This window comes from Nycticebus coucang, chromosome 8, assembly GCF_027406575.1.
Source record: "Nycticebus coucang isolate mNycCou1 chromosome 8, mNycCou1.pri, whole genome shotgun sequence".
Lineage (NCBI taxonomy): Eukaryota > Metazoa > Chordata > Mammalia > Primates > Lorisidae > Nycticebus > Nycticebus coucang.
Genome location: NC_069787.1, coordinates 103,408,849 through 103,435,074, shown reverse-complemented (window position 1 = coordinate 103,435,074; position 26,226 = coordinate 103,408,849). Strand labels below are relative to the sequence as shown.

At 37.1% G+C, this 26,226-nt stretch overlaps 1 protein-coding gene across 3 annotated transcripts in view; it reads left to right on the top strand.

Moving 5' to 3' along the window:
• Window positions 1-26,226, top strand: part of STAG1 (stromal antigen 1) — a 411,299-nt gene that overhangs the window by 207,044 nt on the left and 178,029 nt on the right. For all 3 annotated transcript variants that reach the window (XM_053598524.1, XM_053598525.1, XM_053598526.1), the window contains 2 exons: window positions 6,091-6,167; window positions 21,890-22,094. In XM_053598524.1, the coding sequence (XP_053454499.1) occupies window positions 6,091-6,167; window positions 21,890-22,094 (282 nt within the window). The remainder of the gene's footprint in view (window positions 1-6,090; window positions 6,168-21,889; window positions 22,095-26,226) is intronic.

Below are 26,226 nucleotides of genomic sequence, written 5' to 3'. Positions count from 1 at the left end.
TGAGTGAGCCAGAATGTTGTGTCATTAAAAGCTATAAATGGGCTTAAATGGGGATTTTGTTGTATTCATATAAATTGTTTTGCTGCTACATAAAGTTCTGTTTACCTTCAATCTTCTACCTGCTTCTGGACCTAGTTGGAAGGCTGCAAAGAAGGCTACAGTTCCTCTTTTGGCTGACATCGTAATATAGAGGAGGGAGAGAATTTAAAAAGACTTAGGAGAGAGAGTAGGGTGAAAAGTTCTCTACACTGTGTGGTTCATATATTTGGGGGGTAAGACAATTTGCAAGTTCCTTCTTGACTTTTTGACAAAAACTTCATTTTCCTAACTTATTTTGTGGTGTGTAACAGGAAGGTTGGACAGGAATATTTTAGTGCTGTTGGCCCTGATATTTTCTACTCTGGGGTGGAGGATATAGGTCTGGGTGATTAGAAAGCCATTGGAATGACTTTTCCTGGTACTGAGATAAAAGAAGTAGTCTCATTCACCAAGCAGTATTAACCTGGAAGCATACATATGCAGGAATCTGGCTTCCAATAGAAGTCAAGTTAGCAATCAGAACTTTTAGCTTCTAAAATGGGCAGGATTATCCATAAAAACTGAATGCCCAAAGTAGGAGAGCCTAAAACTGAGTATGTTATATACTACTGGTGCAGTGCCAAATATTTTATGTTTTTTATTTAATTCTTCTTTTATTTATGTGTCCAGCGGACAGTTTTTGAATGCCTGCCATGTACTAAGTAATGTTCCAGGCACTACGAATTACAGCATTGAATAAAGCAACATCTGTTCTGCTGTGGTGTTATTACATTAAAAATTAGAAATTTGATTTTTATACAGATCAGGTGACTTTTTCAGTGACCTATGTCTAGCAACAGATTGAGATGAGAATAAACCGTATCATGTCTGATTCTAAAGATTTTAAACTACTCTAGGTTGCTTTACTTCTGAAACTGTCCACTGTGTGTTGTAATTACTGCTACTACAATTATAGTATCTTTTTATTATTGTCCATATTGATAATTATGCAAGGATGTGTTTTCCTGTGTTATGTTTGTGCTGCTTTTAAATTCCATCTTTTGTATCTCATGACAGGAGGTAAGAAAAATAAAAAATAATTGTAAACTTGTGTCAATTATTCTTGCCTATCACATTTTGATAGTGACTACACCAATGCTTGGTAAGAAAGGTTTAAGAGCAGTATCTTTCAGTTTAGTTTTTCACATTTCATTTTTTATTTGAGTTGTATTTATTCCTTATTTTGGTTGATTAATATCTTCATATTGTTTAAATTTCAAAAATGCAATGAGTAAACAATATAACAAAACTCCCTTATGTCCCTAAATCCTCAACTACACATTTTACTTTGCCAGAGCCAACCATTTTGCTGGATACTTGTGTTCTTTTCCAGGAATATTTTAATGCATGTTCATCCACATAAATACCAGTATCTCTTCTTCTTTGTGTATGGATATATCCTACAATCTTTCCTTATCAATCATAGATAGCTTTATTATTTGACAGCTGTTTTCATCGGTTAATAAAGAATAATAGTTAATAGCAGCCATTCTGCCTGCATGTAAGCCATGAATCCGCTACTGGGAAACTCCTTTTGCTAGTTTCCTAAAATTCTAGATGTGTGTTTTCTCAGCTTAAAATGGGAGAAATAACATATCTTTCATAGGATTGTTGTGAAGATTAAATGTGTTAACTTCAGTGCCTGGCAGATAGCAAGCCTCCAAATGTTAGCTGCCACCACCATCATCATTATTATCACCTCTTTTATTTCATCAGATCATTATTTATGGGTATATGAGTTTTCTGTCATTTTTACTGTTGCAAACAGTGCTTCAGGGGATAACCTAGTACATATGCAGTAGAACCTCTGTAAGTTGACCACCTAAGGGATACTTAACTGGTCAACATATGGAGGTGGTCAATGTAAGTTTACAAACTAGGTCTATTGTACTGATATGTAGATGTGGTCTGTGTCTGGTGTATGAAAATAACGTTCACTTAAGGAGGTGATCAATGTAGGAATGCGGCCAACTATGGGAGTTCTGTTGTATTATTTTGCACATATGTTAGTTTATGGATATTTTGCTACAAGTACAATCTGAGGGTCAAAGGGTATATAAATTTATTATTTTGGTAGACATCTGCCAAACTGTATACCATGGAGGTTGTACGAAATTATGCTTTCATTGGCAATTTAACATAATTTAAATTGTCAAGAACTTGATGATAGCTTTTTGATATTACTTGTAATTATGGAATTACTCCTAGTTAGAAATGACAATTTTAGAATTCTTCCTTTATCTTCATTAGAAGTACTATCCTGTCAGAAGTACTATCCTGATCAAACAACCTTTATGTTTTAATATAAATTATATATGTTAGTAGGTTATTCTTTCGGGATTTTCACAGATAACTTGTCAATGCTTAGGAGTATAGTTCTCTATTTTTTTCCATTCTCTTTTTTTCAGATATTTATGTTTCTGTGAATCTGGATTATTTCCTATCTTTAATGTGCCTTTATTTAATCATATTTAACCATAATCTTAGGGTAAACTTCTATTAGAAATAAGCAATTTTAAGCACCTAAAATGCAAAGGAGAACTGAGATTAGCATTAGCTCTTTATTTTTGTATTAGTCTTGAGTTACAGAAAATTTTTTTTCTTTTGATTTTTTTCCTTTAAGAAAGAAAAAATCTTTTCCTAAGACAGCTTTCTTAAAGGAAAGAAATAGAGGGGAGCTGAGGATATTAGGCATGTTTCGTGGGATTGGGAGAATTCAAAGATTAATAAGTGGTAGTCCCTGCCAAACTTTCCTTTTGTGGGCAAACTAAAGGGAGGCTGTCATATAATATTTCCAGGTTAGAAAATTTAAGAATGGAATAAAGAAGAATATATTGGACAAAACTTTGGAAATTACCTATATCACGTAAATGAGTGAAAGTAAATGAAAGGTATCAAAATAGGCTTGGCGCCCGTAGCACAGTGGTTACGGCGCCAGCCACTTACACCGAGGATGGCAGCTTCAAACCCTGCCCAGGCCAGCTAAACAACTGCAACAGCAAAACATAGCCAGGCATTGTGGTGGGTGCTGTAGTCCCAGCTACTAGGGCTGAGGCAAGAGAATTGCTTAAGCCCAAGAGTTTGAGGTTGCTGTGAGCTGTGATACCCTGGCACTGTACCGAGGGCGAGGCAGTGAGACTCTGTCTCCAAGAAAAAAAAAAAACTCCAAATAAGTTGTGATGGAATACTCCTGGAGAATACAGTGCTTAGGAATTGATATAATGATCAAATGTTTTACAAAGAATAGAATGAAAAAAATCTGTTATCACAGAGGAATACGATGATATTGACTTACTAGTATATTGTGCATAGGCCTTGTTATCATTATGTTAGGGTATTATAGACAGAACAGATCAAACATATGCATTTCTGGGTCTTTGAATACTTTTTATAATTCCTATATTAACCCTTTAAGGAAAGCTGATTTTTAACCATATCTTCTCTTGGAGTACTATAGTCAATTAAATTTGTGTGTGTATATATGAACAGGAACAAGTCCTTCTTTCGTTTAATATTTTAAAAATCTTAATTTTACCTTTACTTGTTTAATGCATATGAATGTAATACTTATCAAGGGTGCTGTGAAATAATCCCTATAATTATATGGTTTTAATCTATGGGAATCTCTTTCACATTGACAGAATAGTTCATTACTCAAACATGGTTAAATACCATTGGTTTCTATAGTTAAATAGTTTTATTTAATTTAGGTAATTATAAGAATCTTTGCCAGAAAGTTAACTTTTGCTATAGATAATTTAAGATTAGCAATTAAAAATATATTTCTTACTTAATTTTTTAAGATGCTCTCAATTTAAAGGCTGTATTATAGTATGTAAACAACCTATTTTCTTTCTTTTTTTTTTTTTAATACAGAATCTCACTTTCTTGCCCTCCGTGATATGCAGTAGTGTCACAGCTCACAGCAACCTCAAATTCTTGGGCTCAAGCGATTCCCTTGCCTCAGCCTCCTGAGTAGCTGGGACTGCAGGCGACCACTTCAACGTCTAGCTACTTTTTTATTTTTTATTTTTTTTTTTTGAGAAAGAGTCTCACTATATCACCCTCAGTAGAGTGCTGTGACGTCACAGCTCACAGCAACCTCAAACTCCTGGGCTTAAGTGATTCTCTTGCCTCAGCTTGCCAAGTAGCTAGGACTATAAGCACCCGCCGCAACACCTGGCTGTTTTCTTGTTGCAGTTGTCATTGTTGTTTAGCTGGTCCTGGTCAGGCTCGAACCCACCAGCCTCTGTGCATGTGGCTGGTGCGATAACCACTGTGCTGTGGGTGCCAAGCCAAAACAACTAATTTTCAATATTGTTTTTAACATTAAAAATATAAAATCTTCTCATTTTGTTTAAGAAGTTACATGCTTGAGAAGAAATCTTTAACAGTATTTTTTCTTTTCCTACATCTCCCAACCTGGACAGTTCTATGTTTATAGTTGGATTTAGGGAATACCTATTGTTGATACTCAATGAATTTAGGGTCCTGCCTGAAAATGAAGAAGTGCAATATATATATCAAGCAACTAAATTGTGTGTGCACATGGTTCTCATTACAAGGGCAGGTATCACTTTTTCATTTTAACCTTAGTAAATATTAAGTTGAATTAAGTTTAATGTATTAGATATGCCAGTATAGTTTTTCTAGTGACTCTGAATGAAAACTATACTTCTGTGACTTTCCATAGCTGTTCTACTATTCCGTGCTGAAAGTACCTATCAAAGACCTTCTTCTTTTGTATTCCTATATGGTATATGAATTGGAGCTGTTAAGCACAGCAAGGAGCCGATTGTAGGTTATAAAGTAATTATTTTCCCAATGATTCATTGAATCTTATTCCTGTAATTTTAAACTTGAACATTTTACATTTTTATAGGTGAAACTGAACCTTACTTAATTATTATTCCAGGATTCTCTATACTCAAGTTTGATTTTTTCAAACTTTATTTTAGTTTTTCTAGATTTTTAATGCAAGTTCTTAAAAAATCATTATATAATTGACAAAATTTATGTGAACATATTTGATAAAAAATAAACTAGCTGTGATAAAAGTAGTATGAAGAACAAGATGACAAAGTGTAACTTTTTTTGACTGATGATAATTATGTATAAGTTACTAAGCAACTTTTCATGTTCAGAAAAAACATTTAACTAAAATGTGTTATTAGGGCTCAGCGCCCATAGCCCATTATTACGACCCAGCCACATACACTAAGGCGGGCAGGTTGGAACCTGGCCTGGGCCTGCTAAACAACAATGACAACTGCAACAAAAAAATAGCTGGGCATTGTGGAGGGCATCTGTAGTCCCAGCTACTTGGGAGGCTGACGCAAGAGAATCGTTTAAGCCTGTGGTTCTCAACCTTCCTAATGCCGCCACCCTTTAATACAGTTCCTCATATTATGGTCCCCAGTCACCACAACATAAGGAACTATATTAAAGGGTTGTGGCATTAGGAGGTTTGAGAACCACTGGCTTAAGCCCAAGAGTTTGAGCTGTGAGCTGTGACATTACGGCACTCTACTGAGAGCAACATAGTGAGACTCTGTCTCAAAAAAAAAAAAAAAATTATTAGATTAATGGACATTTTGTTTTAATTTGCAGAAAAATATTCTGATAATAAAAAGTATCAGAAAGAGCTATGTGAGAAATAAATTCTTTATTCTTGGAAGTTTTTAGACTAAGGCAGTCAGCTATATGTCTAGATAGCTACTGTATATTTAAATTAATATGTCCTCTCCATAATAAATTCAATGTTCTGTGTCTTTGTCTTCTACGTCCTTGACATTTCTCTGAGTACTTTTGTTTATACTTGTCTTATTTACGGATTCAGAGTTTTTTAATGTCTAAAGAACTTTGAAGTACCTAAGAAGTCCCTTTAAAATAGATGACACAATGAGGAGGAAAGAGAAATTCAACCATGTGTGTAACTTTTCAAACAGTGGTCAGATTTAATGTTAAGCATGCAATTAGAAAAGATTAACATTAAAATCTATTATTCCACAGGTACTGTGAGAATAGAGATGTTTCGAAATATGCAAAATGCAGAAATCATCAGAAAAATGACTGAAGAATTTGATGAGGTATGGCATTTCAGTCTTTATACAAATTGTCTTCTTGTACTTTTACATGATGTGTTGATTATTTCAAGTTTTGTTTTGATTCAGTGTAAGAGAAGATCTACTATTTTTTATCCATATGACAATCCATGTTACTAATTCTAGTATTAATGATCTTCAGAGCGGCACCTGTGGCTCAAAGGGGTAGGCCGCTGGACCCATATGCCAGAGGTGGCGGGTTCAAACCCAGCCCCAGCTAAAAAAAAAAAAAAAGATGATCTTCAAGGATTTGGTTATGTTATGTGGAATAGTATTGATTAATGACTAATGACTGATAAGGATAAGAAAATTAGTAGTTCTATATATGACGAAGAACATGATTCTTGACGTTTACTGAAGACCTTAAATTTTCAAATTTATAAATGTATCTCTAGCAATTCTCTGTTATGTGAAATGCTAGTTCTATTAAATGCTTTAATAAAAAAAAATGGTTTGGAGGTCAAAGAAATCTAAGCTGCTCTGCATGTAATACCTGTCTCAGAGATTATCAAGGCACATTATCTTATTTAAGGTTCTTAAAAATCTTAATGAAGAAAAACCTGTTTAACTCTATTTAACACAGAATTTCCTGAAATTATATTACGTGGAGCCGCCGTCCTACTCTGTGTGTGTGTGTGGAGAGAGAGAGAGATTATAAGGGAGAGTAAGAGAAAGTGAGAGACAATGAGACAAACTATGAGAGAATTATTTGGGACATTAGAGAGTATTCTAATGTAGAATATGTGGCAAACTTTTGCTTCTCATGCTATTATCAGTCACCATTCCTATTATTAACAGAAATACTCTCTTGAGCAGCTTTATATTTTCACTGTTTTTTTAAAATTGGATTTATAGTGAACTAAATTCATGTCATGCTGTAGGCTGCCACTTATTCCAGTTTTAATATTCTTCCTTTTAATTCAAACAAGATCTCTTTTAGTAGATTTTCCTTCTTTTTTTTTTTTTTTATTGTTGGGGATTCATTGAGGGTACAATAAGCCAGGTTACACTGATTGCAATTGTTAGGTAAAGTCCCTCTTGCAATCATGTCTTGCCCCCATAGAGTGTGACACACACCAAGGCCCCACCCCCCTCCCTCCGTCCCTCTTTCTGCTCCCCCCCATAACCTTAATTGTCATTAATTGTCCTCATATCAAAATTGAGTACATAGGATTCATGCTTCTCCATTCTTGTGATGCTTTACTAAGAATAATGTCTTCCACGTCCATCCAGGTTAATACGAAGGATGTAAAGTCTCCATTTTTTTTAATGGCTGAATAGTATTCCATGGTATACATATACCACAGCTTGTTAATCCATTCCTGGGTTGGTGGGCATTTAGGCTGTTTCCACATTTTGGCGATTGTAAATTGAGCTGCAGTAAACAGTCTAGTACAAGTGTCCTTATAATAAAAGGATTTTTTTCCTTCTGGGTAGATACCCAGTAATGGGATTGCAGGATCAAATGGGAGGTCTAGCTTGAGTGCTTTGAGGTTTCTCCATACTTCCTTCCAGAAAGGTTGTACTAGTTTGCGGTCCCACCAGCAGTGTAAAAGTGTTCCCTTCTCTCCACATCCATGCCAGCATCTGCAGTTTTGAGATTTTGTGATGTGGGCCATTCTCACCGGGGTTAGATGATATCTCAGGGTTGTTTTGATTTGCATTTCTCTAATATATAGAGATGATGAACATTTTTTCATGTATTTGTTAGCCATTTGTCTGTCATCTTTAGAGAAAGTTCTATTCATGTCTCTTGCCCATTGATATATGGGATTGTTGGCTTTTTACATGTGGATTAATTTGAGTTCTCTATAGATCCTAGTTATCAAGCTTTTGTCTGACTGAAAATATGCAAATATCCTTTCCCATTGTGTAGGTTGTCTCTTTGCTTTGGTTATTGTCTCCTTAGCTGTACAGAAGCTTTTCAGTTTAATGAAGTCCCATTTGTTTATTTTTGTTGTTGTTGCAATTGCCATGGCATTCTTCTTCATGAAGTCTTTCCCCAGGCCAATATCTTCCAGTGTTTTTCCTATGCTTTCTTTGAGGATGTTTACTGTTTCATGCCTTAAGTTTAAGTCCTTTATCCATCTTGAATCAATTTTTGTGAGTGGGGAAAGGTGTGGGTCCAGTTTCAGTCTTTTACATGTAGACATCCAGTTCTCCCAACACCATTTATTGAATAGGGAGTCTTTCCCCCAAGGTATGTTCTTGTTTGGTTTATCGAAGATTAGGTGGTTGTAAGATGTTAGTTTCATTTCTTGGTTTTCAATTTGATTCCAAGTGTCTATGTCTCTGTTTTTATGCCAGTACCATGCTGTCTTGACCACTATGGCTTTGTAGTACAGACTAAAATCTGGTATGCTGATGCCCCCAGCTTTATTTTTATTACTAAGAACTGCCTTAGCTATACGGGTTTTTTTCCGGTTCCATACAAAACGCAGAATCATTTTTTCCAAATCTTGAAAGTACGATGTTGGTCTTTTGATAGGAATGGCATTGAATAGGTAGATTGCTTTGGGAAGTATAGACATTTTAATAATGTTGATTCTTCCCATCCATGAGCATGGTATGTTCTTCCATTTGTTAATATCCTCTGCTATTTCCTTTCTGAGGATTTCATAGTTTTCTTTATAGAGGTCCTTCACCTCCTTTGTTAGGTATATTCCTAGGTATTTCATTTTCTTTGAAACTATGGTGAAGGGAGTTGTGTCCTTAATTAGCTTCTCATCTTGACTGTTACTGTTGTATACAAAGGCTACTGACTTGTGGACATTGATTTTATATCCTGAAACATTACTGTATTTTTTGATGACTTCTAGGAGTCTTGTGGTTGAGTCTTTGGGGTTCTCTAAGTATAAGATCATGTCATCAGCAAAGAGGGAGAGTTTGACCTCCTCTGCTCCCATTTGGATTCCCTTTATTTCCTTGTCTTGCCTAATAGTATTGGCTAGAACTTCCAGCACTATGTTGAATAGTAAAGGTGACAGAGGACAACCTTGTCTGGTTCTAGTTCTAAGAGGAAAAGCTTTCAGTTTCACTCCATTCAGTAAAATATTGGCTGTGGGTTTGTCATAGATAGCTTCAATCAGTTTTAGAAATGTGCCACCTATGCCTATACTCTTCAGTGTTCTAATTAGAAAAGGATGCTGGATTTTATCAAATGGTTTTTCTGCATCTGTTGAGAGGATCATGTGATTTTTGCCTTTGTTAATATGGTGGATAACGTTTATAGACTTGCGTATGTTAAACCAGCCTTGCATTCCTGGGATGAAGCCTACTTGATCATGATGAATGACTTTTTTGATGATAAGCTGTATTCTATTCACTAGAATTTTGTTGAGAATTTTTGCATCTATATTCATGAGTGAGATTGGTCCGAAATTCTCCTTTTTGTTTGGGTCTTTTCCTGGTTTTGGTATCAGGGTGATGTTTGCTTCATAGAATGTGTTGGGGAAGATTCCTTCTTCCTCAATTTTTTTGGAATAATTTCTGCAGTACAGGAATAAGCTCCTCCTTGAAGGTTTGATAGAATTCTGGAGTGAAGCCATCTGGACCAGGGCATTTTTTGGTTGGAAGATTTTTTATTGTTTCTTTGATCTCAGTGCTTGAAATTGGTCTGTTCGGGAGCTCTATTTCTTCCTGGCTGAGTCTAGGGAGAGGGTGTGATTCCAAATATTTCTCCATTTCCTTCACATTGTCTGGGCATAGAGTTTTTGGTAGTATTCAGAGATGATCTCTTGTATCACTGTGGGATCAGTTGTTATTTCCCCTTTATCATTTCTGATTGAGGTTTCTAGAGATTTTACTTTTCTATTCCTTGTTAGTCTGGCCAATGGTTTATGTATTTTATTTATTTTTTCAAAAAACCAACTCCTTGTTTCATCAATTTTCTGAATGATTCTTTTGTTTTCAGTTTCATTTATCTCTGATTTCATTTTGGATATTTCTTTTCTTCTACTGAGTTTAGGCTTAGATTGTTCTTCTTTTTCCAATTCCATAAGATGGCTTGTGAGATTGTTGGTGCGCTCTCTTTCTGTTTGTCGAATGTAGGCATCTAAGGCGATGAATTTTCCTCTCAAAACTGCTTTTGCAGTATCCCACAGGTTTTGGTAGCTTGTGTCTTCATTGTTGTTATGCTCAAAGAAGTTAATGATTTCCTGTTTTATTTCTTCCTGCACCCATCTGTTATTCAACAGAAGATTGTTTCATTTCCATGCCTTTGTGTGGGGTCGAGCATTTTTTGTTAGAGTTGAGTTCCACCTTTAGTGCCTTATGGTCTGAGAAGATACAAGGTAAAATTTGTTTTGTGTCCCAGGATATGATCAATTTTGGAGAATGTTCCATGGGGTTATGAGAAGAATGTGTATTCTGTATCTTTGGGATGGAGTGTTCTATATGCGTCTATCAAGCACAGTTGTTCTAGGGTCTCATTTAAATCTCTTACATCTTTGTTTAATTTCTGTTTAGAGGATGTGTCCAGCTCTGTAAGAGGAGTGTTAAAGTCCCCTGTTATGATGGTATTATCAGATATCATATTGCTCAGAGTGAGTAAGGTCTGTTTCAAGAATCTGGGAGCATTTAAATTGGGTGCATAATTGAAACGTCTTCTTGTTGTATTTTTCCCTTGACCAATATAAAGTGACCATCTTTGTCTTTTTTGACTTTAGTTGTTTTAAATCCACATGTACCTGAAAATAAGATTGCAACTCCTGTTTTCTTCTGAATTCCATTTGCCTGAAAAATTGTCGTCCAACCCTTGACTCGGAGCTTTAATTTGTCTTTTGAAGCCAGGTGTGTTTCATGCAGACAGCAAATGGATGGCTTGTGTTTTATAATCCAGTCAGCCAATCTATGTCTCTTCAGTGGGGAATTCAAGCCATTAACATTTATTGAGATAATTGATAAGTGTGGTAGTATTCTATTCGTCTTATTTTGTGAGAGTCCATTGCTCAGTTTTATCTTTTGCATCAGTGTGGAGGTTAGGTTCTGTCCTTTAATTTCTGAGTTCTTACTTTGCTGCTGATCCATTGTGGTGGTCAGTGTGCAGAACACGTTGAAGTATTTCCTGTAGAGCTGGTCTTATTGTGGCGAATTTCCTCAAATGTTTGTATATCCGTAAATGATTTGATTTCTCCGTCAATTTTTAAGCTTAGCTTAGCAGGGTAGAGAATTCTGGGCTGGAAATTGTTCTGTTTAAGTAGATTAAAGGTAGATGACCATTGTCTTCTTGCTTGGAAAGTTTCATTGGAGAAGTCTGCGGTCACTCTGATGGATTTGCCCCTGTAGGTCAACTGGCGCTTACTCCTAGCAGCTTGCAGAATCTTTTCTTTTGTCTTGACTTTGGACAGGTTCATCACAATGTGTCTTGGAGAAGCTTGGTTAGAGTTGAGGCGACCTGGGGCCCGATATCCCTCTGAAAGCAGTGTGTCAGAATCTTTGGTGATATTTGGGAAATTTTCTTTTATAATATTCTCTAGTATGGCTTCCATTCCTCTGGGGCATTCTTCTTCCCCTTCTGGAATTCTTATAACTCGTATGTTGGAACGCTTCATAAAGTCCCATAATTCTGACAGTGAACATTCTGCTTTCTCTCTCTTCTTTTCTGCCTCTTTTACTATCTGAGTTATCTCAAGAACTTTGTCTTCTACCTCTGAAATTCTTTCTTCTGCATGGTCTAACCTGTTGCTGATACTTTCCATAGCATCTTTAAGTTCCCTAATTGACTGTTTCAGTTCCTTCAGCTCTGCTATATCCTTTTTATATTCTTCATATCGTTCATCTCTTATTTGATTCTGTTTTTGGATTTCCTTTTGGTTATTTTCCACTTTATTAGCAGTTTCCTTCATTGTTTCCATCATTTCTTTCATTGTTTTCAACATGTGTATTCTAAATTCCCTTTCTGTCATTCCTAACAGTTCTTTATAGGTGGAATCCTCTGCAGTAGCTACCTCATGGTCCCTTGGCGGGGTCGTTCTGGACTGGTTCTTCATGTTGCCTGGAGTTTTCTGCTGATCCTTCCTCATGAGTGATTTCTTTTATCTGTTTTCTTGCCCTAATTTTCCTTTCATTTCCTCTTGCTCTTTAAGTTCTGGTGCCTGTGGAGTAAGGGTTACAGGACCAGAAGGGTGAGAAGGTTGAAGAGCAAAAAAGGGATGAAAGAAAGGAGGACCGAGTGATAAGAAAAAAAAAGAAAAATAGAGAACGGAGACGGGGTGGGTAGTAAAAGGAATATTGACAAAAAGAAGAGAGGCATAGAAAGAGGAAGACAGAGCAATATAGGTGTACAGTAGGGTACTTTGACACAACTTAAAAAAAAACCCACCTTCTGGGGTGCCCAGTTGGGTGGTTCCCTTGAGGTCAGCAGCTCTTTGCTAACCTGATGAGACACAGTACCCCACCTCCACCAAGTAGAGAAGAAAGACAAAAATGGTATAAATCAAACCAAAACAAGCAAACAGAGAATTTTACAGGATAAAATTGGGTGAAAAACCAAATAATAGTGGTAGAAACACTAGCAAGAATGAAGTTCTAGTTATGGAAAAAGGCAGCAATGGGAAATTAAACTAGAAAAATTGAGAAAGAAAAAGGATCTGTATGGAAAAGTTTAAAATTAAAAACAAAAGAACATCAACAACATCAAAATAAACAAAAAAAAAACAACCAAACCAAAAAAAAATATATATATATATACAAAGGAAAAACACAACCAAAAACCAAGCAGTATGTATATGTTATTGAATATTGTCTGGGCAACTCGTGGTCTTCTGGGGTATGAGATGTTAATCACAGTTCTGATACAACTGGAGGCTGGTGATTTCTCAAACCCCAGCAGGTAGACACCCTAAATCTCTCTTCAGCCCACTTAAAAGGCACTTTGAACTTGTAAACTTGCTGAGCAGAAGCTTTCCCAGGAAAGTATTTGTCACTGGAATCACTGCTGAAGTGGCTATCCACTTACCCAGTGTGCCAAAACTGGTCTCACTCTGCCCCTGAGGGTTAGGGCTGCCAGGCGGCTCAGACCCCACCTTTAGGCTACTTGGTCGCTGGGTTACCAGCTCCACCGATTCTAGCTCTGCGACCCTGAGGGTGGAGCTTGCCGGGGCACATCGCTCACAATCACTCCCTGTGACCCACAGCCAAACACTATTAGCTCCGTCTGGCTCAGCGGCTCAGACTGGGGCCCTAGACAACAGCCAAAGTTCTCCGCACTCCTGTTCAGGCTCTCCGCAAGGCAGTTCAACTGAGTGCCAAGTCCAAAGACACTTTGAGTTCACAGGTAAGGACTTTCAGGTTTGTAGTCTCACTGCTACTGAACTTACAGTTGCGGGCGGGTTTAGATGGATTGAACATACGCGACCACTTGCCGTTTTTCCACTGTTTTAGTCCTCCTCTTGTGGTCCAGAAGTCTCTCGCTGACTCACTGTATCCTCACAGCGGCTATGATAGGCAGATCCCACAGCCAGAGATGCCTGGAGTCCTATCTCCCCAGACTGACGGTGCCCAGATGCAAGGAAGCTGTTACTCGTCCGCCATCTTGCTCCACCTCCTCGAAAAGAGTCAATTTTTATATAGTCCCACTGATGTGCCCTTGTTAGTTTATATTTACTAATTTTGTTGCCTAGAATGTTATGTCTTTTTCACTTGCCCATTTGCCATTTGCAGAGAATTGACACTCTTTTTTAAGTACTGTGTTCCCTTTTGTTGTAATTAACTTTGTGTAGGTCCATGACACCTGAATTAAAGGAGAAAATCTTTGATAGATCCTTGTTTTGCTCATCTTTGTATGCCAAAAATCTAGTATAATGCCAGGAGCCCATTTTTTGTTCAATAAATGTATGAGTAGATGGATGGATGAGTAAGTGTTCGGTAGATGGATAGTTTCTGCCCTCCAAGAAAATGTTTGTGAATTATCATTTTAAGTGACAGTGGCATATATCTTTGGGTAAGTCTGTTGAAAGTATTATAGATAATCAAAGCCAGTATTTCACCAAAAGGAGGACGACATCATCCATTGGCTGGTCTAAAAAGCAATGCTCTTGGATTTCTTCTTAGAGAATGTTTTATGTCTTTTTTTTTTTTTTTTTTTGTAGTAGAGACAGAGTGTCACTTTATGGCCCTCGGTAGAGTGCCGTGGCCTCACACAGCTCACAGCAACCTCCAACTCCTGGGCTTAAGCGATTCTCTTGCCTCAGCCTCCCGAGTAGCTGGGACTACAGGCGCCCGCCACAACGCCCGGCTATTTTTTGGTTGCAGTTTGGCCGGGCCGGGCTTGAACCCGCCACCCTCGGTATATGGGGCCGGTGTCCTACCGACTGAGCCACAGGCGCCGCCAGAATGTTTTATGTCTTTAGCTACCTACCGTTAGTGACCACACTCAGTCCCCAAATATCTGTGAAGAGTGTTTCAGTGCTATGTAAATTTTCTAGAGAACATTCTTGAGTACTATTAGAATGCACGTGCTTAAGGAATAGGTAGTCAGCCTTTTCCTCTGCTAGGTACATGAACTTTACCTTGCAGTGGACTTGTCTTGAGCTAATTTTTACCACCCTGTCAAAGGTTCTAAATCCTCTAGTTTTTGTCGCTGGCTCTTAAAGCTTGGCACTGTTTTCCTTCCCCTTACCCTTCCCCATTAGAGTTCCCAAAACTTATAAAATAGTTTTCCATTAAATCCTTGACCTTCTATTTGGGAGCAGTAACCCAATGTCTCTCCATTGGGAGAACAATTACTAGCAACCCTTTGGGCCTCCGAAGTTCCTTTAGTAAATCATGTGAAGCTCCATTGTAGAGAGTACATGGGCTTTACAATACCAGAACCAGAACCCCATGGCTCCAGGATATAGAACAGTGGTTCTCAACCTGTGGGTCACTACTCCTTTGTAACAGTGAACTACATCCTGCATATCAGATATTAGCAAAATTACAGTTATGAAGTAGCAACGAAAATAATTTTATGTTTGGGCGTCACCACAATATGAGGAACTGTATTAAAGGGTCGAAGCATTAGGAAGCATTTGGAAGGTTGAGAACCACTGATCTAGAAGTTCTTTTTCTTAACGTCTTGTTTCTATCTCCTTTATACATACCAATAGTTACCACAATGTGTGGATTATACAAGATTATATATGTGCAGAGTACATGCAATATAAATACTAGCTATATTATATTTTGCTGCACAGAGATTTCTTCTCTTTTACTTTTCTGAACATATTAATTGAGTTTGCTAATTTTTTCTAGGCCTTTTTGATTAACTCCATATTATACATCTTTATGGATTTTTGCCTGATATTCTTTCTACCCTAAACTTCTTTGTTTTTTTAATTGAGAGGTAGGATCTTACTCTGTCTTCCAGGCTGGCATGCAGAGACATGATGAGAATTTACTACAACCTTGAACTCTTGCGCCAAAGTGATCCTGTGGCTTCAGTAGTTAGGACTAAAGGCGCATATCTGTAACCTTGCTAATTTTTCTATTTTTTATACCATCAGGATCTTACTATGTTGTTCAGGCTGGTCTTGAACTCCTGGCTTCCAAGAATCTTCCCACCTCGACTTTTCAAAGTTCTGGGATCAGAGATGTGAGCTACAGAACCCAGCCCCTAAACGTCTTTCTTCCTTTCCATATATTTTTCTTATCAGATATGTTTATTTTATTTTATTTTTTTTGTGGTTTTTGGCTGGGGCTGGGTTTGAAGCCACATATAGGGCTGGTACCCTACTCCTTTGAGCCGGAGGCGCCACCCAGATATGTTTTATCTTTTTATTTGTTTATTCAGTAAATCTCTGATGTGAAACACAGTCATAAGACTGCCGTCAAAGATCTTAAATACTAATGGTAGATGAAGCATTTGAGTTATTTGATTATTATCTCTCTCTCTCTCTTTTTTTTTTTTTTTTTTTAGAGACAGAGTCTCACTTTATAGCCCTTGGTAGAGTGCCGCGGCATCACACAGCTCACAGCAACCTCCAACTCCTGGGCTTCAGCGATTCTCTTGCCTCAGCCTCCCGAGTAGCTGGGACTACAGGCGCCTGCCACAACGCCCAGCTATTTTTTGGTTGCAGTTCAGCCGGGGCTGGGTTTGAACCCGCCACCCTCGGTATATGGGGCCGGCACCTTACCGACTGAGCCACAGGCGCCGCCCTATTTTATTTTTATTTTAAAAATATTTTTCTATTTTTAGTAGAGATAAGACCTCCCAGAGTGTCAGCTTTACATGTGTGAACCACTGTGCCTGGCCCATTGTCTCTATTTTATTGTCCTTATGAATTTCTTTTTGCTTTCCTAGAAAAAGTAACTACTATTTTATGAAGGAACCTTGTATTTTTCTTAAAGAAATGTGTTTATGGAGCCATCATTGATCATAAGCTAGTTTTTAATACCACACACATACCCTTGCCCTTCCCTAGCTGTTGGATAACGCTACCCTTGATTATCCAGATAATTCTTTTTACACAGTATGTATAAGTGGGTACAGGAAGAAGAAATTTATAACTTGTATTAGAGTTAAGAAACTCTTTTCAAGTGGTTGCAGAAGATTTTCTATTTGCAAAATAGTTTTTCATTTTTTAGTTGCACATAAGTTATGTTTGTGTTTTATTGTTGCTGTCATTATCTTCACTGTACCACAGGTCTTCAGATTTGTCTAGTGATGGGCTGTTATTGACTTGTGCTTAGCATACCAAGGAGTTTTCTCGTTGTTCATGTTTCTCAGAGACCTCTGCCGTCTCTCCACATAGTGCCACAGAGGGATCTCTCTCCATATTTTTGCCCTGTCCCTAGTGGTAGAATTCTCTTGTTTGTTGCATGATTCTATGATGGGCCCATGTATTATACTACTCCTGCCATATTACAACTATGTCTTATGTGCCTGGAGCTACCAAGGGGACTTGCACACCTTTCTTGTTCCTCCATTCTGTAGCAGCCAACTTCTACCTTATGTCTTGTCAGCCTTGAATGGGAGTTTACTTCCCCTCTCTCAATGTTAGGAAACCTCTGCTTGTTATTGATACAATAGTGTTTTGTCTCCTTTCAGAGGTCCTCAAACTTTTTAAATGGGGCCAGTTCACTGTCCCTTAGACCATTGGAGGCCCAGACTATAGTTTAAAAAAAGCTATGAACAAATTCCTATGCACACTGCACACATCTTACTTTGAAGTAAAAAAACAAAACGGGAACAAATACAATCACACCGCCTCATGTGGCCCACGAGCTGCAATTTGAGGACCCCTGATAGAGGGTTTTTTCATCTACTCTCCTCTCAGCTGAAGGCACAGTCTTTGCCTGTGCCTTAGGGGGTGACTCAGTTTGTTTTTCCTCCTCCCACCAGATTAAGGCTTCTGATTTGTAGGGGAAAGAGCTCGGGATAATTGAGCTGGCTTCTTGCCCTTCTCCAGCTGTTGAAAATTACCTTCTGCAGGCCTATGTCTCCAGGAGAGGTGTTCTCTATTTCCCTGCCCTAGGCTTTGTTGTGAGCATCTGACTGAGACCTGTGGAAAATAGCTTTTTGTTTTTGTTTTTAGTCTCAAGCTGTCACTCTGGGTAGAGTGCTGTGGCATCATAGTTCACAGCAACCTCCAAATCTTAGGCTCAAGGGACCCTCTTGCCTTAGTTTGTCTATTTTTAGTAGAGGTGGGGGTCTCACTTACGCTCAGGCTGGTCTTAAACTCGTGAGCTCAAGCAATCTACCCGCCTTGGCCTCCCAGAGTGCTAGGGTTATAGGTATGAGCCACCACACCCAGCCTGGAAAATAATTTTGAATGAGTAAAATTCCCTTGTTACTTCACGCTGACAGACTAGCACACAGTTTAAAATTTTAGTTTACTTCTTCTTACCCACTTTTATGGTGGCTGCCTTTTCTTCCCAGTCTCAACTACAGGGTGATATAATTTCTATGCCTCATCTCTTCTTGGAGGCCTTATCATTCTTTAGAATTCATGTTACTTTATCTCAAGATGGGGTAAAGAACTAAGTTAAGACTTTCACAGGTGATAGAGGTTGTATGTTTTATCTTTTCTTGGTGGGCTTATTCTTTAGAATTCAAGTTATTTCAGCTCAAGATGGGCTCAAGAGAAGTTCAGACTTATTGTTGATTGTTTGTTCACATTGTGTATAGTCTTCTACATCCTAAGTTGAAGCCACTAATGAACACCCAGTTGTGCCATGTAAATTATTTATTTACTAAATAATTCCCCTTTCCCTACTGCTCATAATTTTACTCCAGTGATAGAAATGCATATGTCTGTAACAGGAAAACTGACCAGCAGTGGCTTGAACTCATAGGAGTTTTTCTCATCCAAATAAACATAGTAGTAGATAATACATGGTTGGTACTGAAGTTTGTTAGGGCAATCATGAACCTGGACTTTTTCCATTCTTTTGTTCTATCATTCTTTATCCTTGTACTTATCCTCTCATATTTCAAAGATGGTGGTTGAATTTCTAGCACCACGTATGAGTTCCAGATTAGTGAAGGGAGGAAGGGACAAAGGACTAAAAAGGTCCTAGCCTAGTCCATTTTAAATGGGTTTCCAGAAGCACCATATAGCAAATTACATTTTCTTCCCTCATATATGTCTTTTTTAGACAGAGTCTCACTCTGTTGGCCTAGGTAGAGTATAGTGGTGTATGGATAGCTCATGACAACTTTAAACTCCTGGACTCAAGCAATCCTCCTGCCTCAACCTTCCTGCAAGTAGCTAGGACTACAGGTGGGTGCTGCCATGCATAGCTAAGTTTCAAAAAACTTTTGTAGAAGTCAAGTGTTGCTTTTGCTCAGGCCGCTCTCAAATTCTTGACCTCAAGCAATCCTCTCATCTCCAAATCCCAAAGTGTTTGGATTTCAGGCATGAGCCACTGCACCCAGCCTATAATGATCATTCTTTCCCTCAGTTCATCATCTGAATTGTTTAATTACAAAATCAAATTTTGTAGTTCCTTGGGGGTAGGTTGGGAGGTTGGGTTGGTTGGTTACATTTGAATTGTCCCTAAATTGTGTTTATTTATTTATTATTTCTTTCAGTTTTGCCATGTGCTAATCATTCTGCCTTTCTTTGCTCTTACTTGCTGTTAGGGCTGTTAAGTTAGTTTATTTTCTTTGTGGCTTCCTTGAAGGCTAGGTTCAGTTGTTGTGAATCTCTAAATGGCTGAATTTCTCAACTGGTATAAAACAAGAAGAGCTCTACTTTAGTGGATTTCCATGATATAGAAGCATCAGGTATGTTACTGAGATGCCTTTGGAAAACATTTTGGCTCTTCAGTCCATGTAACTTCTCCAGCCTACCCCACACTCCAAATCTCAAAGGCTGGAAAGATTCAGCCAGCATCTTCCATTATTTCTTAATCTTTTAAGGGTTCATTGAATTCCATAATACTCACATAATACTAACATTAACCTTCTTTTGGGATTTTGACTCTGATTGTTAGTCTCTTCTTATGCTTTGCTTTCTTTTCCTTGCTGTTAGGAACTGCTATTCTATGCATCACACTAGTTCTTTTTCCTAGGACATGAACAAAAAACTTAAGGCCTCACTTATAAATAATTTTTCTACTAGCAGTTTGTTCTAGAAAAGGTAAAAGCCACAAATTGAGAATATTCTGGTAACCATGTTCACAGAATTCCTTACCCTCTGCTTTGTGGATTTCCATTTCTATACTTAAGTTTTTTAGACTAGAGAAGGAGGCCAGTAACCAATTGAGTTTAACTCTGAGGTTTGTGTTGTAGGCACAATCTGGTGATACCAAGAGGCCATATTAGTTTTTTTACTTTGTGTGTAGAATCTTGTGCCAAACTCAGATGTTTTTCTTACATAAGTTAATAATTACACTCTATGAAATAGAATTTTCATCAAGTTTATAGTAAAATTGGGAGAAACGAGGTTGTAGTTTCAGACGTGAAAAGTTAATTTTAAAATTTTAAGTGAAATAATTATACTTTAAAAATTTTCAATGTTAAAAATTCATAAAAAATTAACTTCGTCCTGGTGGCACATGCCTGTAGTACTAACTACTACAGAGGCTGAGTCAGGACGATGGCTTGAGCCCAGAAGTTTGTAGTTATAGTGAGCTATGATCATGCCTTTACATTCAAGCTTGAGTGACAGAGGGAGACCCCATTTCTCAAAAAATTAATAAATCAGGGGGTGGTGCCTGTGGCTCAAAGGAGTAGGGCGCCAACTCCATACATTGGAGGTGGCGGGTTCAAACCCGGCCCCAGCCAAAAACTGCAAAAAAAAAAAAAAAAAATTAATAAATCAATTTTTAAAAAGTCATTTAGTTGTGGCAGATCAAACCCCCCTGCACACCCCCCCCCCAAAAAAAAAAGCAGTCCGTGTACCTATGAAAGTCACCTATTTCTTTGTAGGGGGCCTGCCCTCACACAACCCATGGGATTGGCAGTGAGGAAAGAATGAAAGAAATACAGACAAGAGATGAGATATGATTTAAAAAGTGTAGGCCCAGGGGACCATTGCCACCTACTTCGAGGAATAAGAATAGCAAAGACCCATTATTCAGGGGTTATGTCAGTATTTATTACCTACATTCAAATCAGCAAATGAATAGTGACAAAACAGCTCTATGCCTCATAGTTCTCAAGGTACTTTACAATTTCAGCTAAGCTACTTTTAAACTAACTTTTGTAACTACATTATCCCAGCCTAAGCTATTTATAAATTACAGAACTGGGATCAGTTCATAAATCAAGAACAAGGCTTATTATTAGGATGCGAGAACAGACAGCAGGTTTGACCATGCACACTGTTTCCACAGGAGGCAATTAAGTCTACCGGGTCCCTGCCATCTGACTGGCTAATGCCATATCCATTGGTTGCTGCAGAGAAAGAAGTTGTTCTTCTTATCCCAAACCCAAGAGATTGTTTCTCTTTTATAAGAGCCTTAAGCATGTGCAGACATTGCTCATTGCCCCTAGAGACCTTTGTACAGGCTCTCTGTGGGGGACAGGTCAGGCCTTAGCAAGACACTTCTTGTCTTTTTCCCCCAGGTTTGTGTTACTGCTCTTCAACTGACTTTTGGGGCTCCCCATATGCATTGTGGTCTCCCTGCATACATACTCTATTCAGTATCCATCTCTTGTTTCTTTCCTGTATCTCATTTCTCATGATCCCCATCCCCTAACAGAGTCAGTCCCTTCCTTCCTCCTCCATTCTTTCCCTCTTTCCTTCCCTCCCTTCCTTTTTTTTTTTTTTTTGACAGAGTCTCACTTTGTTGTCCTTGATAGAGTGCCGCCGAGGCATTGTGTCATAGCTCACAGCAACCTCAAACTCCTGGGCTCAAGCAATTCTCTTGTTTCAGCCTGCCAAGTAGCTGGGACTATAGGAGCCTACCACAACACCTGGCTATTTTTAGAGACAGGGTCTCCCTCTTACTTAGGCTGGTCTTGAGCCCAGGAGCTTAGGCAATCCAACCACCTGGGCCTCCCAGAGTTCTAGGATTACAGGCCTGAGCCACTGAGCCTGGCCTCCCCAACAGATTCTTATCAACAAAAACATTTCATAAAAAATCGAATTTATGTAAGTACTTCAAAAGGGTACGCTCTTCTGCCTCAACTCCCTCGGCCTTGTTTTACCACATTTCTGTTTATATCTACTTTGCCAAAGCATTCCTTTATAAGTAGAAAGAAAAAAAAAATACTTTCGTGAGGCTGCTTTAGTATGACATTACTTAATATGCTTTTTTTTTTTTATCACTTTTAGGACAGTGGTGATTATCCTCTTACCATGCCTGGACCTCAGTGGAAGAAATTTCGTTCAAACTTTTGTGAATTTATTGGCGTCCTGATTCGACAGTGTCAGTATAGCATAATTTATGATGAGTATATGATGGACACAGTAATCTCCCTTTTGACTGGTTTGTCAGACTCCCAGGTCAGAGCTTTTAGGCATACAAGTACCCTTGCTGGTAAGTAATCAACATTTTGTTTCTGTTTGGTTTAGTTTTGTTAAATATGTTTTATTCTGATTAAACTGTCTTTAGATTAAATATTAATTTAATCCCTGTTCTTCTAAAAAAATAACTTCTTCCCCTTAAATTTATTTGGGTAGTTTATGTTACCTATTTAGGTAAATATATGGCTATTTTGATAATGGGTGTTTGATAGTCATAACATAAAAATGATATCTAAATTTTCTGGCCAGTGTCAACAAATATCTGTATGAATATTTAATTAATTTCCTACATCCTTAGTTTATAACCAAAGAAATTTTAAGAAGCCGCTAGGCCATCTTCTTTGGAAAACCCAAGTAATAGTTGAAATTGCAAGTTCACACTGTTTTTCCATCACTTGATTATGTTGTTTTATTGTTCATTGTTATTATAAATAAGCATAAATATTTGTTTATATATTTGAAACAATTCCATTTAGTAAAGTGACAAGCATTCTTTCTATTCCTAGAGGTATGATAATGTAAACATATCTAAAGCATTAACACCTTTAAAATTTGTTCATTAAGATAAACTGTACATAATCTAAAGAACTGACAGATTGGTTTTCACTTTTGTTTTCTTCATTTTAAAATTAAGGTGACAATTTGTGAGCCACTTGCATTCTTTTTGTTATTTTTTCAGAGAAATAATTTAATTTAGCAATTGTCCTATTTTTCCTCTACTATTGAACTGTACCTAACTAAAATGGCTATTTTTATCTTTCATTTATGACAATAATTTCATGCATGTGAGTATATACATAAATATGCAAATATTCCCATATTACATTTTAGTAGCAGTAATTTTTGTCTATATTTATCTTGTTATGACAAAGCCAGATTTAGATTCATTAGTTACATTTCATTTTCCATTGAAATTTTAATATCTCATTTATCTAATTTATTTAAAGGATTGGTCCTCAAACTTTAGAACACATCAGAATCATATTTCTGGGCCTTATGCCCAGAGTTTAACAAGTTTCTAGGTGATACTGATGCTAGTAGATTGGGGACTATCTGTTGCAAATTTCTAATGTAAAATTTTGTCATTTTTTATTTTAACCTGTTGCCCAAAGCAAATATAATGTAAGCTGAAGTCATCAATATTTTTTCCGTTTCTTTTTTCCCGGTTTTCTTTTTTGCCCCTTGTTCAACATAATTAATTCATATTAGTGTCCATCATTATTTTAGTGACAATTCTAATCAAATAAACATGAAAAACCATTTGTTCTCTTCTGTAAGAATCCTTTCTCTCATTAGGAATAAAGGAGATGTTTTGCCTAATTTTATATTGTTTTTTTAAAGATAAAGATCATTTTACTGCTGAAAAATTTTTGTGTAGAACATACATCAAGCACAGTTTATACTGTGTTTTGTAAGTATTCTCTTCCTCTTTATTAGGAAGGAAAAGAGATCTTGTACCCAGTTTATTTTTTTAAATGTTATACAAAAAGACTATTATTTAAAAATTTATCACTATTGGCTTTACGCCTGTGGCTCAAGTGGCTAAGGCGCCAGCCACATACACCTGAGCTGGTGGGTTCGAATGTAGCCCTGGCCTGCCAAACAGTGATGGCTGCAACCAAAAAATAGCAGCTGTTGTGGCAGGTGCCTGTAATCCCAGCTACTTGGGAGGCAGAGGCAGGACAATTGCTTGAGCCCAGGAGTTGGAGGTTGCTGTGAGCTGTCATGTTATGGCACTCTACTCAGGGCAACAGCTTGAGGCTCTGTCTCAAAAAAAAAAAATAATAAAAATAATAATAATAATATATATATATCACTAGTAGACATTTTTCTAATTCATTGACCTTTAGTATTTCCTGCATTTCATCTTTTCTTTTTTTCTTTATGTTTTCTGTTTCTTTTTCATTTTATGTTCTTCTTTCTGAGTACAGTAATGCCCATTTACCTGGTTGTTGGATATGTAAGAAATTCAGCAATTTGAAATGAACAACACTTAAGGTAGAAACTGCTGTGAATAGCCAACGTTGCTGTCATAAAAATTATTGAACTTTTCTTGATATAGAAGGCATTATTCATTTTCCCAAGGCCAAGAGAGAAAGAGAAGTAACAAATTAATGAAGGCTGCGAAATCACAATTCATAATGAAAAAGAAGACAAAATGTTAACAGATAGGAAGAACAGAGTAATCTTGATCTTCTCTGTAGGGGAAAGCTGCCTCACTTTATTCCAGAAATCCGTATGCCAAATTTTCTTATTTAAGAACACGAGAAGGAGTGCTATTTTATAGAAATATACAGAATACTTTAACTCTTAAAACATTGTTTTAGCTGGGTTCAGTGTCTCAGACTTGTAATTTAGCAATTTGAGAGGCCCAGGTGAGCAAATCACTTCAAGCCAGGAGTTAAGACCAGCCTAGGCAACCTAGTGAAACCCCATCTCTACAGAAAATAAAAATAAATTTTAAATTAGCCTGGTGTGGTGTTTCACACCTATAGTCCTGGCTACCCTTGAGGCTAAGACAAGAGGATCGCTTAAGCCCAGGTGTTTCAAGTTTAACCGTGAGCTATGATCATGCCACTGCACTCCAGCTTGGGCCTTAGAGTGAGATTTCAGTCACTTAAAGAAAAACCAGCCTGAGCTAGAGCAAGACCCCGTCACTTAAAAAAAAAAAAAAAAAAGCTGGATGTTAAGGCAAATGCCTATAGTTCCAGCTCCTTGGGAAGCTGAGGTTGCTGTGAGCTATGACGCCATGGCAGTCTACCAGGGGTGACAAAATGAGACTCTGTCTCCCAAAAAAAAAAAAAAAAAAAGGCATTGGTTTAATTTTCTGAACACTGTTGTTTATTTCATTTGTATTTGTCCTTCACACCCAGGTAAACACAACATTACTGTATTTTACTACTTTTGTGATGATCCATTTCAGCTAACTTTTCCATTAGCTCACTGTCATTAACTTTTATTATAGTATTTTCTTTATATTTATCCCTTTGGTTATCTACAACTGCTAATTTTGTATCTGCTTAAATATAGTTTCATTATGGCTTTTGGCTTATTTAGTTGAGTAGCTTCTTTGTCTTCCCATGATTTGTTTTCCTGTTAGTTTTTAAAACTGTATGATGTGTTTTTATCGAAATTCTTTTCATATTATGTAGCCTATTTGAATTTGAAAATTTTTTCACAATCAGATATCAAAAATAACCCAGATGCTAATCAACATTTTGTTTATACAGAATTTTCAAGGCATAAAACCTTTTCAGTCATTCTCTCAATTTACTTCAAAATATTACTGTGATTCTCATGTGTATACACTAAATAGTCATACTTTACAAGGTTTAGTTATATTAAATGTGAGTCATATCAGTCACCTACCCTTCAACAAAGCACGAGGGGCTTGCTGAGAACTTAATTCCAAAAGATAGACAGTAATTATCCATCTTTTCAAAGACTTTTATTTTGTTCTCATCTCTGCCCTCTTCTTTGCTTTTTTATGGTATGTATTCAAGGCATAGATTAAAAGGTAATCATTTTTATTCACTTTGCAGGACAAGTCTTGGGGACTAGATAAAATGGGCAGGAACATTTAATCCTCTGCTTCAAAGACTATGTGCATGGACAGTTACAAGGCAGTTATGGCCAGATATGATTATCGGCTTTGGAATAAAATGCTCCTTGGCATTGCTTATATCTTAGCTGAGAAGAGAGACAATCAGGTTAGTTATTTTGTAGGGAACAGATATGATGAGTTCTAGAGCTTCATAAGTGATCAGAGTGGTCTTATTAGTAGTACTTTAATCTGTTTTCCAAATACCCCATTTTGTTGTTGTGAATTAAATGTGTCCCTATTATCAGTATTAATGCATTGCATTTAATTGTATACTTTACGTTTTTATTAAAACTTTTTATCATTCTGTAGTTTCTCTGATCTGTTTATTTCACAGTTACAAGAATAAATATTCTTATCTTTCCATTGGAGATAAACTAACTCTTTTGGAATGCTTCTCACTATTAAATTGAAACAGGCTATTAATGGTTACATTTTATTTTCCTTATTTTTCTCTTCTCTTAATTGGAATTTTAAAACTGTCCTGTTTACTTGATCTTTTTTAATAATTAAGATTTACATTATAGTACATTTTCATTAAATA